General features: G+C 39.7%; 1 protein-coding gene across 1 annotated transcript in view; it reads left to right on the top strand.

The window, feature by feature from the left end:
* LOC119480719 (trichohyalin-like) overlaps window positions 1-15,278 on the top strand; it is a 109,480-nt gene that overhangs the window by 14,158 nt on the left and 80,044 nt on the right. The window contains exons 3-6 of the mRNA XM_037757246.1: window positions 5,407-5,477; window positions 11,808-11,931; window positions 13,486-13,665; window positions 14,697-14,978. Coding sequence (XP_037613174.1) covers window positions 5,407-5,477; window positions 11,808-11,931; window positions 13,486-13,665; window positions 14,697-14,978 — 657 coding nt within the window. The remainder of the gene's footprint in view (window positions 1-5,406; window positions 5,478-11,807; window positions 11,932-13,485; window positions 13,666-14,696; window positions 14,979-15,278) is intronic.

Raw genomic sequence — 15,278 nt, 5'->3', positions numbered from 1 at the left:
TTCACTGAGCTAGATGTGAAAAGAAACATTACATTATATGCGCTCCTCAAAGCTACCAGACTCCATTGACAGAAACGGTAACTTTACCTCGCTGATCATTGTAAAACACACTTCATTCAAACTCAAATAAACACCCCTCAAAACCATCTTTTTTTTAGTCTTTCCACTGTTCCAACAATCACCAACTCTGGTTTGAGAATTTGAAAGAGAGACTGAATAAGTAACAGATATAAAGAAATAAGTAACCACCGTAACATTCTCACTCTTTACTAACCCTGTTTTCTGGTAAAAGAACAGAAGGTCATACTTGTCTACTGGCAACTTGTACATGAATGACAGGCAATGGGAAAGGAGTCTATCGCCTGTATTTAGCAGATTTTCCCGTGTACAAAACCCTGCATATACGTGCTAATTTTGGTGGAAAAAGGGTATAAGGTTTATATGAATTGGTGGATTTTGTGACCACTTGAATCCCTTTACCATCAAGTCTTGCACCGCTGTTATAAACACAACTCTGCTCTGCAGACTCCCAGATAGGACAAATATATTCAGAAGATGTCATAAGAAAGTCAGAATGTCGAGTGAAAGATGGAATAAACTTGTGTGGGTATATATACTATATATTTATATATAGGATGTTATTCGATGCCATACAGTATCTTTTCAATATGGCATAGAAAAAAAGCCCTGAATGCAAGGCTGTGTGTGTTTTTCCTGTATAGGCTATCATCATAGTTGCATCACTTTACACTTGCATCAAGCTCACTCTGGACAAAGCTAAGGTCCACATGTTTAGTACACACTCACTCTAAACATGTAGCTCGCCCTTGGCATAGTAGAACAAGATGCTGGCGTGTTCCTTCCAGTCACCATCACCGCGATTCGCATTATTCAGTTTTCTTTTCATTCTTCGCTTTCTGTTGTGATCTGGTGACTCACGCACAAACACGTTCCTGCTTTTGTTTTTTCTCTCCGCTGTTGCCTTCAGTTGACCTAGCTGCAGACAAAAGGGACGGAGGGGAGTGGGAAAAATGGAATGATTGTGTAAATGGATGGCTATTTTCAGATAGAAAAGAAACAAGAAAAGTGAGGTGGGGAAGAGGAAGAAAAAAAAGAGTAGGGAAGGGTGATGGGCAAGTGAATGAGACAGGAGATGACGAGAGGATGTGACGAAGATGGAGGCTTCAAACAAAAGCATAGAAACGGAGGGGAAAGAAAAAGAGGAACAGTGACAATGGAGGAGAGGAAGTGAGCCCATTGTTGCTGTAATAAGTTTTCTTTATTTGTTTCTTTCTTACAATATAAGTACTGTATGCTGTGAAATTAGTCTCAAAATGGTTATAAATGTGTATTACATGATATACAAATGAAAAATATGATTTGCAAATGTGTATTTGTGTGTAGTTTTGGGTACTCACAAATGCCTTTTCCCATCTACTGACAAATAACAATCAATTTGAACACAGGTAAACAGTTTTATAAATGCATACATCACAACCTGAATAAATATTCATATTTTACATAGAGATTTTTGTGGCGCACCTTATATTTACCCTATTTTAATGCAAAACTGAGAACAACAAATCTGTGTTGAAATCAGCAGAAGGAGAATTGGTAACGTTACGTAACGTAACATTGGCTAAATAATAGAGATACCAACGTTAACGGAGGTTCCATTAAATTACATTATGATGCGTTCAAGCTCTGTTCAGTAAAAAATGATTATTGGGCGAAGGTAAATCATAACGTGGTCTATCAGCTTAAAATACATCATTAAAACTACTAATGCCAAGATATACAGTATATTAAATAGCAAATCAGAATAATCAGAATCAGAATAATTTGAATTGTGTGTTTTCATGCAAATAACCACTATAGATGACAATAGCAAAGTACAGTACAGTGTACAGTACCCTCCCATCCCTGAAAAATAGGGCTTCCCTGGAAGCTACAGTGTAATTCAAACACTGGAATTTACCATGCATATGTTTTTTTTATGTAAAACATATTGAACATTGAATGACACCAGATCTAAAATGTTGTCTAAAATGAGTGGCAGACAAAAAAATACTTGCCTGCCACAGTGACAGGCGGTGAAAAAAGTTAATTTCAGACCCCGTCTACAGCTATTGCTCTGCTACAGTATATTTTCTACTACTGTCTTTTCTCCAGTGAACAGATCCACAGTGACTGTATTCCACATTCTTGCGTTTCTGTACTGGAGACTGAGATGTGATCGCGTTGGAAGTCTCAGTACTGCTTGTTATAGACGGAGCACCTTCTATAAGAACGTATACTGCATATGTCTGTTCTGTTTGTCTTAAAACTGAGTGAGAAAAAACAAAGCTGTAACTAAGATGTGACGCAACATCCATGTAATGCGCTTCTCTGTTTCTCTCACTTTTCTGTTTCTCTCATTCATACACTCTGCTGGTTTTGACCATTACTTTAATAGTATATTTCCTCAGCGTTCTTTAATGGTATAGTACACATAAAAACACACACACACACAGACACACACACATAGAGGCACGTAAGCCCTCCCTCTAACAAATGAGTTTACCGTGGTCATAACCTTCACAGGGCTCATTATCATAGATTGCAGGCCTTTTCATAAAGCTGAGACCACTGGTGACGGATTACTAACGGCATGGACACACACACACACACACACACTTACAAGCACACGCACACCTACACCCACACACACACCGTGATCCGTAATGAGACCTTATTCCGGACACCCAACCCAGCTGCCTGTAAATTACAGCCGCCACTCCGCCATACATACTTAATCAGCTAATGTTGTTTTATTCCTTATTATTAATTTGCTCCTGTTTCTGATTTATCTAAAGCGCTCTGCATCACACCAATATTTTGTCTCCTTTACAGTTCAGAGAGGCAGAGAGAGAGAGAGAGAGAGAGAGAGAGTAGGCCGTCCGTGTGCTTATTCATGTACTTAGGGGATTGCATCGGTAATGAATGGACTGGCTGTTTAGGCATACACAACACAGCCTACTACTCACCTTAATAATGTAAGCAGGTCGTAACTCCTGCTAACCCAAGGGTATATAAGGCATGCACACACAGACACACACACACACTCACACTCGCAGCCTACCTGTATTAGCCAGTGACCTCTACGTGTGCCGGGTCGTCTCACTGTCACATTGCAGCTGCATTGGAATATGAATGTTTTGTGATTAGGGGAGAAAATCTTGTGTGCCTTTTGTCTGGTTGTCTTTATGTATGTGTTGTTTGGGGGGACACAAGCCCTCTATATTTGAATTTATAAGAGATACTACACAGTATAAAATCATTTAAAGGTGCTATTGATAATACTGATAACATTCAGTCACTATAGATGTCGCATTCTCCCGCCCCGGCTCCATTGCATTTACTTCACAACAAGTTGTGGCCAGGCACTTACCTTCAATCTCTGCCATTTATCTGTTTTTTCCCACACGAACTGATGACCAAGAGATACCACGTGACACCAACGTTGTGTTACTCTTGGCTCACAAGCCTTGTTAGAAGTGGGAATCAAATGTCAGATAGCTTCCACAGAGATAAACAAAACATAAATTTTGGACCCGACAACATTTTTAAAATGATTAATTAACAATCATAATCATTTTTTTCAGGAAAAAAACATACTTTTATACGGCACCTTTTTTTAAAGGCTCTGTGGATTTATTATTTTTTTTTTTTTTAAATATTCCTCTACATACATCTGTTATCAATAAGACCTTTAAATTCATAATTTGAATCGTAAATACTGTTAGATTTATAAGGCGTTAAAGTCACTTATTGTCTTCACATTCTCAGAAAAGATTGTACAGTGGAGTCAAGAGTGAGGTAGAGGAACTTAACAAGTCTCTCTGTGTTTTTATCGTTTGTTGTTTCCTGTATTTTAAAGTGATGTCCTAAAAAAGCAACTCGTTCACTCGGCAGACATAAAGGTAGCCAGTCCGCCTGCATCGTGCATCAAATATTAACTTCACATATATTGGATTCAATCTCATCTCTCCATCCGCACCAGCTCCTCTTTTTGGATGCTTTTTGTGTGTTCTTGTGTGTATATTTCGGTAAACACACGATTGCACACATACCCATACTTAACACTAGCGTATGCATAATTGAAACACACACACACGCGCTCACACACACAGGGGCTGCGTGTTGACCTGTGAGTCATCGCTGTCGGCATTGATTTCCTTTTTCCCGGAGTGACCCCTGTCACCACGGCGATAGAGTGGCCGATATTTCACCAGTACTACCGGGTCTCTCTCTTTCTCTCAAGCCCCCTCTCTCTCGTCCCTCTTTCTGTAAGTCTGACTCTTCATCATACCTCTTCTCTTTGTCCCTGTCTCCTAGTCCCATATAACGAAAAAGCTGGGTCACCATAACTGTTTTCCTCTCTTTTGAGATGATTCATTTATATTCTTTCTTTATATTCTCTTTTTTTTTGTACAGATGTAGTATGAATTGACCTCACAAACAATAATTTTGACCCGTATTTTTTCACCCGTCCTCCACAAACCAATCTTCAGTCACAAAGAGACACCGGGTAATGGCAGGGTTATTTGAGTCCAAGGAGTTGTACTGTATCTGGGAATGAACAGAAGACTGTGTGCGTTTGTGTCTGCGTGTACGCTTTTATCTATGTACCACGCTGTCTCTTCACATCAATGTCCTTCTTTCAGATCAAGTGACCTCCTCTGCTACTTTTGCGTCAAATGTATTTTTTTTTTTTAAATCCCCCAAAGAGGACGTCCAAATGATTAAGTCATTAGAGTAATCAGATTTCAAGTTTTATCTTTGATTCTTTCCCCTCGATTTGATACTGTCAGCTTTTTGATTTGATTTGGGTGATTTGTGTGCAGTTGGCCCTGTTTTGAAAATGAGCAGAAAGCCTTTTTTTTCCTTGCATCAATTGCTTATACAGTTGCACACTGTTTTATTAATTTGTTCTCCTTTTTTCCCATGATGCTATTTTTATGTTGCCATGGTCAGCAAGATACAAATTCCAAGCAATTAGTCCGGGGCGACATACTTCACATCTGTAATCCGCACTGTCAAACTTCATCACAGCTTACAGCACTTGAGAAAATCACTTTTAACAAAAATATTTTCCTCTATTGAGCAATGTCTAATTAATAAATAGAAGTCAAAGTTGTGTAAGTGTGAAAATGTAACACTCCTTGAGTATGTCAGAGTAAGTTTTAATTTCAGAAAAGCAAGTATAGAGTATATTTTCCCCCCTTTATACCATTATATAACATAGATTATATTATTTGGGCTCCATACTTAAAGCTGTACATTACATAGTCTCCATAACAAAATGAATAATCATTGCTGCACATGTGACTAAATAATCTGTATGCCATTTTCTATCTCTCCCAGGTGTCTGAGGCTGATCTGAGGACTTTGTTGCTGGATGAGCTTGTTGGACCTGCGGCTCACGTCCCACACAGGTATGTATAGCCTAGTTATAGCCAGACGTGCTGTATGGCTGACTTCTAATGATTACTAGTTATTCAGCTTACCTCCTCATCAACAAGGCCTTTTTTTTCCCCAGGAAAAGTTTACTCTTAATAACTTCTTTATAATAACTTCATGAATCGACCACACACACATACACAGGTCCCCCAGTGTAGAGAGAGGTAACGGAGTTGGCCTCAGGGACTCTGTCTCTCCTCAGGGAGGTTGAGCTCCTCGGGGAGTCGCTGGAACACCACTGTCCCCATGGCAATATGCAAATCCCCATATGATATTTCCCACCATGCAGCGCTCCAAGGCCCCTAAAGACTTGTTCTGTTTCTACTTTAGACCTTTCTGGAAAGACAGATTTTTTATTTTAAGTTTTCACACATTTCGACAAAACTAATGAAAGAAGCATTTTCTGAATCTAAATCTTCCTGCTCATACATATGTACCTATTCCAGATTTTTCCATTGTGAGCTAGACACCTGGACTCACCAGACCAGGGAGAGGTTTGATATTAATATGACTTGAGTTCCAGTAATCCCCATCGTTTGCTGAAGCTACAGTTACCCGGTGTCAATCTGAGCACACTCTGTATTTGTCAGTCAAAACTATACAGCAAATAAAACATTGAAATCAATTCACCATGCACTTTAATACGACTTCTTCACACCAACTTTCCATCGGTGTCTTGTACTGATTCAACATATTCTCATACAGCAGCTCGTAAGTTATTCCTCATTTTTGTTGTGTTTTCCTACGAATGTCCAGCAACACGTGACGCTCGTGTCAATTTCCTCTCTAGTCTTTTCAAAATAAACTTTCGTCTTCACAGGAGACCACAAGGCTTAGGCAACAATTTAGGTTTAGTTTAGGTGAGTTTGGTTTCGGATAAGATCAACTTTGTTAGGTTTAGGCAAAGAAACTACTTAGGTTTAAGAAAAGATCTTGGTTTGGTATAAAATAACACTGGAGGTGGCGTAGCTTAAGTGACAAAAACTACTTAAGTTAGGTTTAAGAAAGGTTCTGGTTTGGGTTAAAATAACTCAGAAAGTGGCGCAACTTAAGTACGGAAATTACGTGACAAAGACTACTTAAGTTAGGTTTAGAAAAAGATTGTGGTTTGGGTTAAAAAACTGTGGAAGTGGTGTAACTTAAGTACGGAAATGATATGATAAAAACTACTTAAGTTAGGTTTAGGAAAAGATCGTGGTTTGGGTTAAAATAACTCAGAAAGTGGCGTAACTTAAGCTCAGAAGTTACGTGACAAATAAATTAATGTTGACTTCTGGTTTCACACGGAGTAGGAACACCGGTCTCCTGGGCCCCGACCTCCTCCCTACGTGGCGTTTCTCGCTTTATATACTTCCTGGTTAACAATAACGTGGATTACATATGATTTTGTGGGATATAAACAAATTACAGTGCATTCATTTTCATAGGTTTAACTACGAACGGTGTATGAGAACAGCATGACTGACAACATATAGATTTCTGTCAAATACTACATCCCGGAAGTTGACATTGTAATGTTAAGTGCGATTACATGAAATAAATCAATTGATTTCCAGACATAGGGATAATATTGCAGTCAATATTGTTTTTTCAGAAGCTGTCATATGAAAACTAAGAACACATCCAAATATGGTAACCAGTCAGTAGTTTGACAGCCCGCAGTGCAGCCAATTAAAGCAACGAGCGAAGCAGGAATCGGTGGTCTGGCACAATGTGGCACAACTGAGTTTGCGGCTGTATGGGGTTTCTTTGCCGTTCCCGCGAAAGGCACTGAAGGGCGTGATGGATCCTCAGTCAGCGTACTCGCTGTCAGAGACGCGGGGATTTGCATCACACCTTGAGCGTTTTAAATGGCTGCACATATAATAATAATAATAAAAAAAAAAAATGAAATGAGTAAATCAGGTCTCATGAAATGAAATGACAGGCAGGTTGAAACAGTGGGTGAGTGTGTGTGTTTCTTGCCACCAGCGTCAACATTAAACACATCAGATTGAAGCCACCCTCCAGGGTAGCATCACTCAGCCAGGTGTGTGTGTGTGTGTGTGTGTGTGTGTGTGCGTGTGCATGGTGAAACCTAAGTCTTTTATCTACTTTTCCATTTCCTCTGGTTTTTTGTTTATCTACAGCTTTATTTATATATTTCTGCTGAAATGGTGCACAGAACACACACACACACACACACACACACACACACACTCACACACACATTGATCTATCGATGTATTGATGTGTGAGTGGGTGTCAGTTTTTTTATTTCCCATCTCCCTCCAATTTATTAATTATTTTCCCTTAGTATAATCTCCTGCAGAGTTTTTTACACTTGAGTTAACTTGAGTGCTGTTTTCCTTTGCCAAAAGCAGTCAAATGCTGGAAGTTAGTTAGGTAAAAAAAGAAAAGAAAAGCTTTGACAGAATATCCTGATTCTCATTTGGGAAAGGTAGGAACTTAACTTATTTCACACTCCGGCAGTATCCCTCAGCGTAACTGCTCTAATTCAACTCCAAACTTTTCTTTGTTAACAAAAGTGATAAGATATTTAAGCTTAGGAGACCGAAGGTTCATTATTGTTCCATTAATATTTTCCTCATGGCTTTGCTTGTTTTTCTATTGTCCTGCTGTTTATCCGACAGTCTCTCGACTCTTCCCTGACCGTTTTCTTCTTTCGCAAGGACATTAGTGGATGCACAGTACTTTCTATCTCGGTCTCTATCTCTCCCCTCTCTCTCTCTCTCTCTCTCTCTCTCTCTTTCTTTCTCTCTCAGGACGGGGAGGAGGATATGTCTCTTTTTCTCCATATTGACTTTCCCAGGTCAGGCTCCTCTTCTCCTATTAGGCCAAGCTAACTGATCAATACGCGGGCCTGGTGGGCTGCTGTGTGGACATGCAGACAGGCATACACAGCGGGCCGTGCCCCGGCCAAGTGCCACGCTCATTAACACACACACACACACACACACACACACACACACACACACACACACACACACGCGCGCGCGCGCACGCACGCACACACACACACACACACACACACACACACACACACACACGTACACATTTACCCAAACACACACTCTCATAAATAGATTTATACATAAATTTCATAATGATATAGCTGACTGCAGAAACAATTCCTAAAATCTGTAATAAAAAGTCACAAATCTGAACACACAACTGATGCCTTAATCAATCAATCAATCAATCAATCATGTATAAACCTATACATCTTCATCCAGTTGGTTGCTTCTCTGTCAAATATGAAGATGCAACAAACTCCTCCTCTCCTCTCCTCTCCTCTCCTCTCAAACCTTCTCCTCTCTTCTCCTCCCCTGCTGTTTTCCCAGCTGGTGAGTTGTGACATCTGCAGTGCTGCATGGATAAGCAGCTGCCAGAGATGGAGGGAGGGAGAGGAGGGAGGGAGAGGAGGGAGAGCCATAGAAGACAATGCAGGAGAGAAGTGATGAGGGAGAGGAGGGTGCCTAAGGGAGGGATGAGGGGCACTGACAACCAGCAACAGTTAGGTGTACAGCAGGGGGAGACAGGACGGTGTGTGTGTGCGCATACGTGTATACGTGCATGTCTGTGAATGTGTGTGTGTGCATGGCAACGTGCCAGGCGGTGCCATCTGGCTGCTTGACAGAGCTCTTCTCATTAACAGGGAGGTTAATTGCTGTGGCAGCACCCAGGCTGTGTCAAACATCACCCTGGGGACACGGAGGCAACAGACGATCTACATGTTTGTGTACGCACGTGCACAAACGCGAGTGTGTGTTTGAAGCATTTAATGTGGCACTGGAAATCTTAAAACGCTTTTCTCGACATAAAAGTGGTTAACAACGACCTGCAGTATATTAGCCCTGGCATGTGTCGAGGGCAGCGTCGAGGACCTGTGTCCCATGTGTGTGTGCATGCATGCATATGTGTGTGTGCTTGTGCATGTATGCCAGGCTACATGCATGTTTATATTATTCTTATGAATTATGTCTTGTTGCTGTAATGATGTAGAAAGAATTGGGTTTACAGAGCCAATGTCTATAGCCCTGAGGGCAAACACACACCCACACACACACACACACACAGGGCAGGGGGAAGGAGTGGCAATTTGCATGTTATTACTGCATATTCATGACTAATTTTGTTAGCCTTGCCTAATAGGCCTGAGTGACAGCTTGAGATATCGAGAGGCTGCTTTAATATCACACACACTCACGGTGACATGCACACACACACACACACACACACACACTCGTCACATTCACTCGCCCTGCTCTCTCTGTCCACGCAGTAATCATAACAACACTTAGGGCTCTAAATAGGAATTCCCTGTTCATCAGTTGGTTTGACATTGTGTCATTTGTTTAGCACAACTGCTTTATTGTATAGAACAATATAGTAAATCATATAGCCTCATTTGTTACATGCATAATCGTGAGCTAATGTGCACGCACATGCACGCACACATCGGATGGCATGAATAAATTTGCATTTTGACTTGTTGCAGGTCAGAATGTGTTGCATGTTTACATATTTATCTTCCCAAAAAGAAGCCAAACACTATAAAATACGACCTCTACTAGAAAATAGAACCTTATGTACCATTAAGTAATACAATGTATTCTTATTTTCTTCTATTTTTTAATCATTGTTGACTACATATTAGCTTGGTGCATTTGTGCGTTTTTTAAAAAGAATACTTGGCGAAAACAAAATGATGTTCCTTATCTCAGCTAGCGAGTGTTTTCTGTAGCACACATGTACACACTCGTACACACAGCACTCTAAACCCACTGTGCAGGTGGAAATAAGGATGAAATTGGCTGCAGTTATTTTTCATTCAAAACCCTCTTTTCGATTTTCAACTTGTTCCCATTTCAGGCCATTCGTCTCTAAAGAATCTCTCCTAAATTTGGGGTGATTTAAGTGTTTTTCCACCGAACCGACAGGGAAATAAGTTTTGAAAATGCTAATAAACAGACCAAGCTTTTTCCACTCCATCTAAAAGGGCCCTAAAATAATACGAAAAATCACGTTATAATGCAACTGTAGAAGGTTTTATCCTTTTGTAAAAGTTGAGGATTGATATTTGTGCATATATTTAGGGGAAGATTGTCTTTGTCTACACATTTATTCACCTATAAAGGCTCCTGGAGTACACACGTTTTTTGTACGTTCTTTTTTTAAACAGATTTTCTTAGTGAAATGCTCAGCAAAGTGATAATTCATAACAAAGGAACTCTGTAGTTAGAGTGGAATAAAAAAAAAAATCAAGTTCCCATTCTCCTCTAGACACAGAAACCGACTATAATCTAAAGACAGTTTGTTCACTCTCCTCTGTGGCTTTTACTCCATTTGACTGAAAAGTCTTTTTTTTTTTTCCTGAAGTGAAAGATTTAACTCTCAGCGCTCTCGATCCACTCACATGTCACTTTTGTCAAATCTTGCCTTTCCTTCCCTGCTTGGTGCGAACGTGTAGACACGCTTGATCAAATGTGAGTTTAACATTTTTAATCTGCGCAAAGTTTCATCAGAATAACTCCTCTCATGAGGCTGGTACATATGAAATTGTGTGTGTGTGTGTGTGTGAGTGTGTGTTTGCCTGCACGTGCACTGTGTGTTTGTGAAGAGTACCGCACAGCGCCGTGTGATGTGTTTTCTTTTTCTTTTTTTCCTCTCCTTCCATCTTGGGTGTGTGACAGCTGTCACTGGTGACTCAGAAGGTGTCTGGGCAGAGTTAACATATTCTCACCGCTGGGAAACACACACACACACACACACACACACACACACACACACACAGACGCATATCAGCTCCAGTTGCTGTCACCTAGCACAAATTTCACCAGGCTCAGCATCTCTTTACTGCTTTTGAATTAGATTTTTTTTCATGAATCACATATTACACTGGATACACACTGCATGCTGTTCACATAGCAGATTATTTATTTATTATTTCACGTTAGAGAGCTTTACATTAATTAATCAAACATCTTAATTAACCATCAAGGTTTCAGTGTGGATTGTCATTTTATTACAGCAAACCAGTAACAAGACTGGCCTTGAAAACAATGATATACATGGCCATATGCTGTGTTCAGATCATATTATGATACTTAGGCTTTCAGTTCTGCAATTAAGATCACATTCTTAACATATCCAATACATATACTGGAAATTGTATCTGTGAATATATCAGCAACTTTTATAGTATTACCTGTGCAGTGATGCTATAATTTCACCTGCTTTTCTTGTAATTCTTTGTCATGTATCATCCTCTCCCTTCTTTTCTCTCTGTCTTTCTGCTTTAGTACTGGTTCCTTGGTCCAGATTGCATCGGAGTTAGAAGACCTGAAAATCCAGTTGCAAACCAAGGACATGGTCATCTGCGATCTGGAGAAGGAGCTCGGAGAGAATCTCCAGCAGAAGCAAAAGGTAATCAACTTGACTTGTCCTGAATTGAGCTTATTATAAAGGATGAACTTCAGGATTACACCACAAAAAAATGTCATCAGGATGTTGTCCAGCCTTTTAAACCTCTGCCTATTGGTTAAGAAATCGTTCCTCTGTTTCTCTAATTTAATTGAATACAGTACATTGCATACACCTACATACTGTTGTTCCTAAAATAAGTAAGCCTGCAATGTAAACAAAGAAACTACATCTTATCATTTCAGCAGATTTTTTTCCCCCCCCACAGTTCTTAGACTGCCTACACAATTACATGACTTGTTAAGGTGATTTTTTTTTTTTTTTGCAGCGTGCTTGTTATTGTTTAGAAGCCTGTCTGAGAGGAGGAGAAGTCTTTCTTTTTTTTTTTACGATATTGGTTTGGCAGCTGTGCTGGGAGCGCTCCATGTGCAGCCAGGTTTAACAGGAAGCCGAGGCGTGTGTGATGAATTACCGGCATATCTCAGAGCCCTGGGTAACAAACATGGCGTCGCCGGCCGGGATTAAAAGGGAGAGTTTTTTACGGCCTTCCCACACCTCCTTACAGGGTGTCACTAAATTATACCCACTGCTGTTTTACTGTCTTCTGTGGCTTACGGTTAAGGCGCACGTAAATACACACAGGCTTGCAGAAATGAACACACACATGCACGCACACACATATTTGTGCTTGTGGTAAACCCGGGGCTTGTTGGTTGTTTATGTGTGTGTTGGCTGGTTACTGTTTGTTTATGCTGCTTGTGAGTTGACTCATTAATTTGCACTGCCGCTAATTAGTGGTTTGTGTGATTGCAGAGCATAAGAGAAGCAAGCGGAGTAACTGGAGCTTGTTCTGTTAATCATCTTTTCAACAAATGTTGATAAAGCTTTTCATTCTGCTGGTGTTTCCGTTTAACTGGTACGTCTGCAATGCAGATGCGCGGAGAGATCTGTTGGCAGAGACTCTCACACACACACAGCCTTAATAAAGATGATTGCATCTTTGTTTGTTAGCAATAAGCCAGTTTCTCTTGTATACTGTAACTGAATACATTCCCAGAATCTGACACCTACTTTATGAGGCCCAATTAAAACAAACTGTATACATGTATTTCCTTTGAATTTGTCAGTGTAGAAGGTTTTCATCTGTAATGATATGTGAATTACTAACATGGTTGCAGTGTGTCATTTACATAACACATACCATCATCCTCTGCTTGACCCTGGGTCTCCTCTGTACAGTCTGACCTCATAAATAACTAATAAACATGAGCCTAGTTTAAGACATAAACTGTTGTTTTACTTGAGAGTGACTAAATATAAATATTTTAATAAATTATATGACAATCTTCCATAATTCTATTCTCTTTAAAATGAGATATTAACAATTTATATACATTTTTTTTTTTAGATAGTTTAAGATTATTACATTTGTGAAGAAGTAATCGACAACATTTCTGAAACACACACACACACACAAAGATAGTTAGTCACACTCACTGAAAATAAATGTCTTCCTTTTGAAAGAACCTTTAACGTTTAAACTCCTTCGTGGCCCAGAGTGCAACACAGGTGCTGGAAAGTAGCGAGAGGCTGGTGCACCTGCAGAGCGAGCTCTCGTGTCTGCAGCGGATCCAGAAAGACAACATGAAGGAGATCGCTGAGAAAGACGTCTGCATCACCAAACTGCAGGCTAACGTTGAGCTGCTGCAACAAGAGGGAGCTGACACACGCGCTCAGGTGGGTAGAGACTCACGTGCATGCGTATTCAGATACTTACGTTGTTGTATTGGTACTTTTACTTAGTAAAAAAGCTAGTACACCAACGTAAAAAAATACTCCATTACAAGTGTTGTATTTGAGTAGTGCATTTAAAATCATATTTAAGTAAAAGTTATGTAAATAAATATTATCAGCAAAATATACTATAAAGTATCAAAAGTAAAAGTACTTATTCTACAGTAAAATTACCCATATGACTGATATGTTATTATATTATATTTATTATAAACGCATAATGTTTTTATGCAAAATTTTGACCTGAAAAATAACTAGCAAGTACATTTGTAAAATAAATGTAGTGGAGTAGTATGTAGGTATAAAGCAGCATAAAATGGAAATACTAAGTTAAGCACAAGTACCTCAAAATTATACTTAAGTGCAGTACTTATAGTAAATATTTGGATGATTTAGGATTCCTGTTTTCACATGTGTACTACTTTTAAGTCCATTTTATAGCCCATTATCACAAATCACAAATTTCATTCCTCAATTCACAAAGAAACCTCAGGAAGAGCAACAGAGGAGGGATCCCTCTTCCGGTACGGACTATAGATGTCGCGTGCACAGAGTAACTACATAATGAAAATACAACATAGACAATCCGTATGTAAAAAAAATGATACATATAATGTGAACATGTATGAAGGGGTGGATCCAGGAGGATGTCAAGCACCTTCCAGGCGTCGCCAAACAAATAGAGGCTGAGCAACACGACCTCCTCACCACCATGGAAACTAGAGAGAGGGCAAAATTTAGTTTTTAGTTCACATTTGCTTTGGTAATGTAAACGTGTGTTTCCCATGCCAATATGTAAGTATGTATGTGTATGTAAGTAAACACAACACTTAGCTTTCTTACAGGATGCTGCCTTGCACTGGGCCTCTTGGTGTTTCAGATTAGTTTTGAGATTAAGTAACTGGTACTTCATTTGTTTTACAGATGTGAGATGTGACTGCCTGCCTTTTTTTTTTCCTGTCTGACTTTTTTAGCTCTCCAAGCTGAGTGTGAGGGCGAGGGAGCTTCAGGAGGAGCTGAAGAGGAAAGAGGAGGAATGGAGGCAAAGAGAAGACGAACTGAGACGCAAATGTGAAAAGGAGCATCAGAAAGCAGAGGAGTGGAGGAGGCAGGAGCAACAGAAGAGGGAGGAGGAGAGGGTGAAGAGAGTGGCGGAGGAGAAGAAGAGGGAGGAAGAGTGGAAGAGGGGCGTTGTGGAGGCCCATGCTCAAGCTGTTAAAAAGTGGGCTGAGAAGGCGGCTATTCTGAATTCTGAGGTGAGTTTATAAAAGTACTAAGTATTGTATCTAACCATCAAACCTCTTCATTGTGTTCCCTCATTTCAATTATTGAATTGATGCTTTTTTCCTCATCACAAACTCAAGTCGAAATATCACACAGTTACACACCTTCATCCGCAAATTAAAAGATGACTCGAATCGTTCAATTAAAAATCTAATTTGCATGTTTAAAATAGCCTCTCCTCTTTTGAACTTCCATTTGTACATTTTTGTCTTCAGGCCCTAATATAGTGTCAACTTTTATTCACATTTTTTATGATGTAGTTTTTCTTAATT

The sequence above is a fragment of the Sebastes umbrosus genome, chromosome 21 (genome assembly GCF_015220745.1).
Source record: "Sebastes umbrosus isolate fSebUmb1 chromosome 21, fSebUmb1.pri, whole genome shotgun sequence".
NCBI classification, from domain to species: Eukaryota; Metazoa; Chordata; class Actinopteri; order Perciformes; family Sebastidae; genus Sebastes; species Sebastes umbrosus.
The sequence above is the reverse complement of the archived record's forward strand: the minus strand, read 5'-3'. Positions and strand labels throughout refer to the sequence as shown.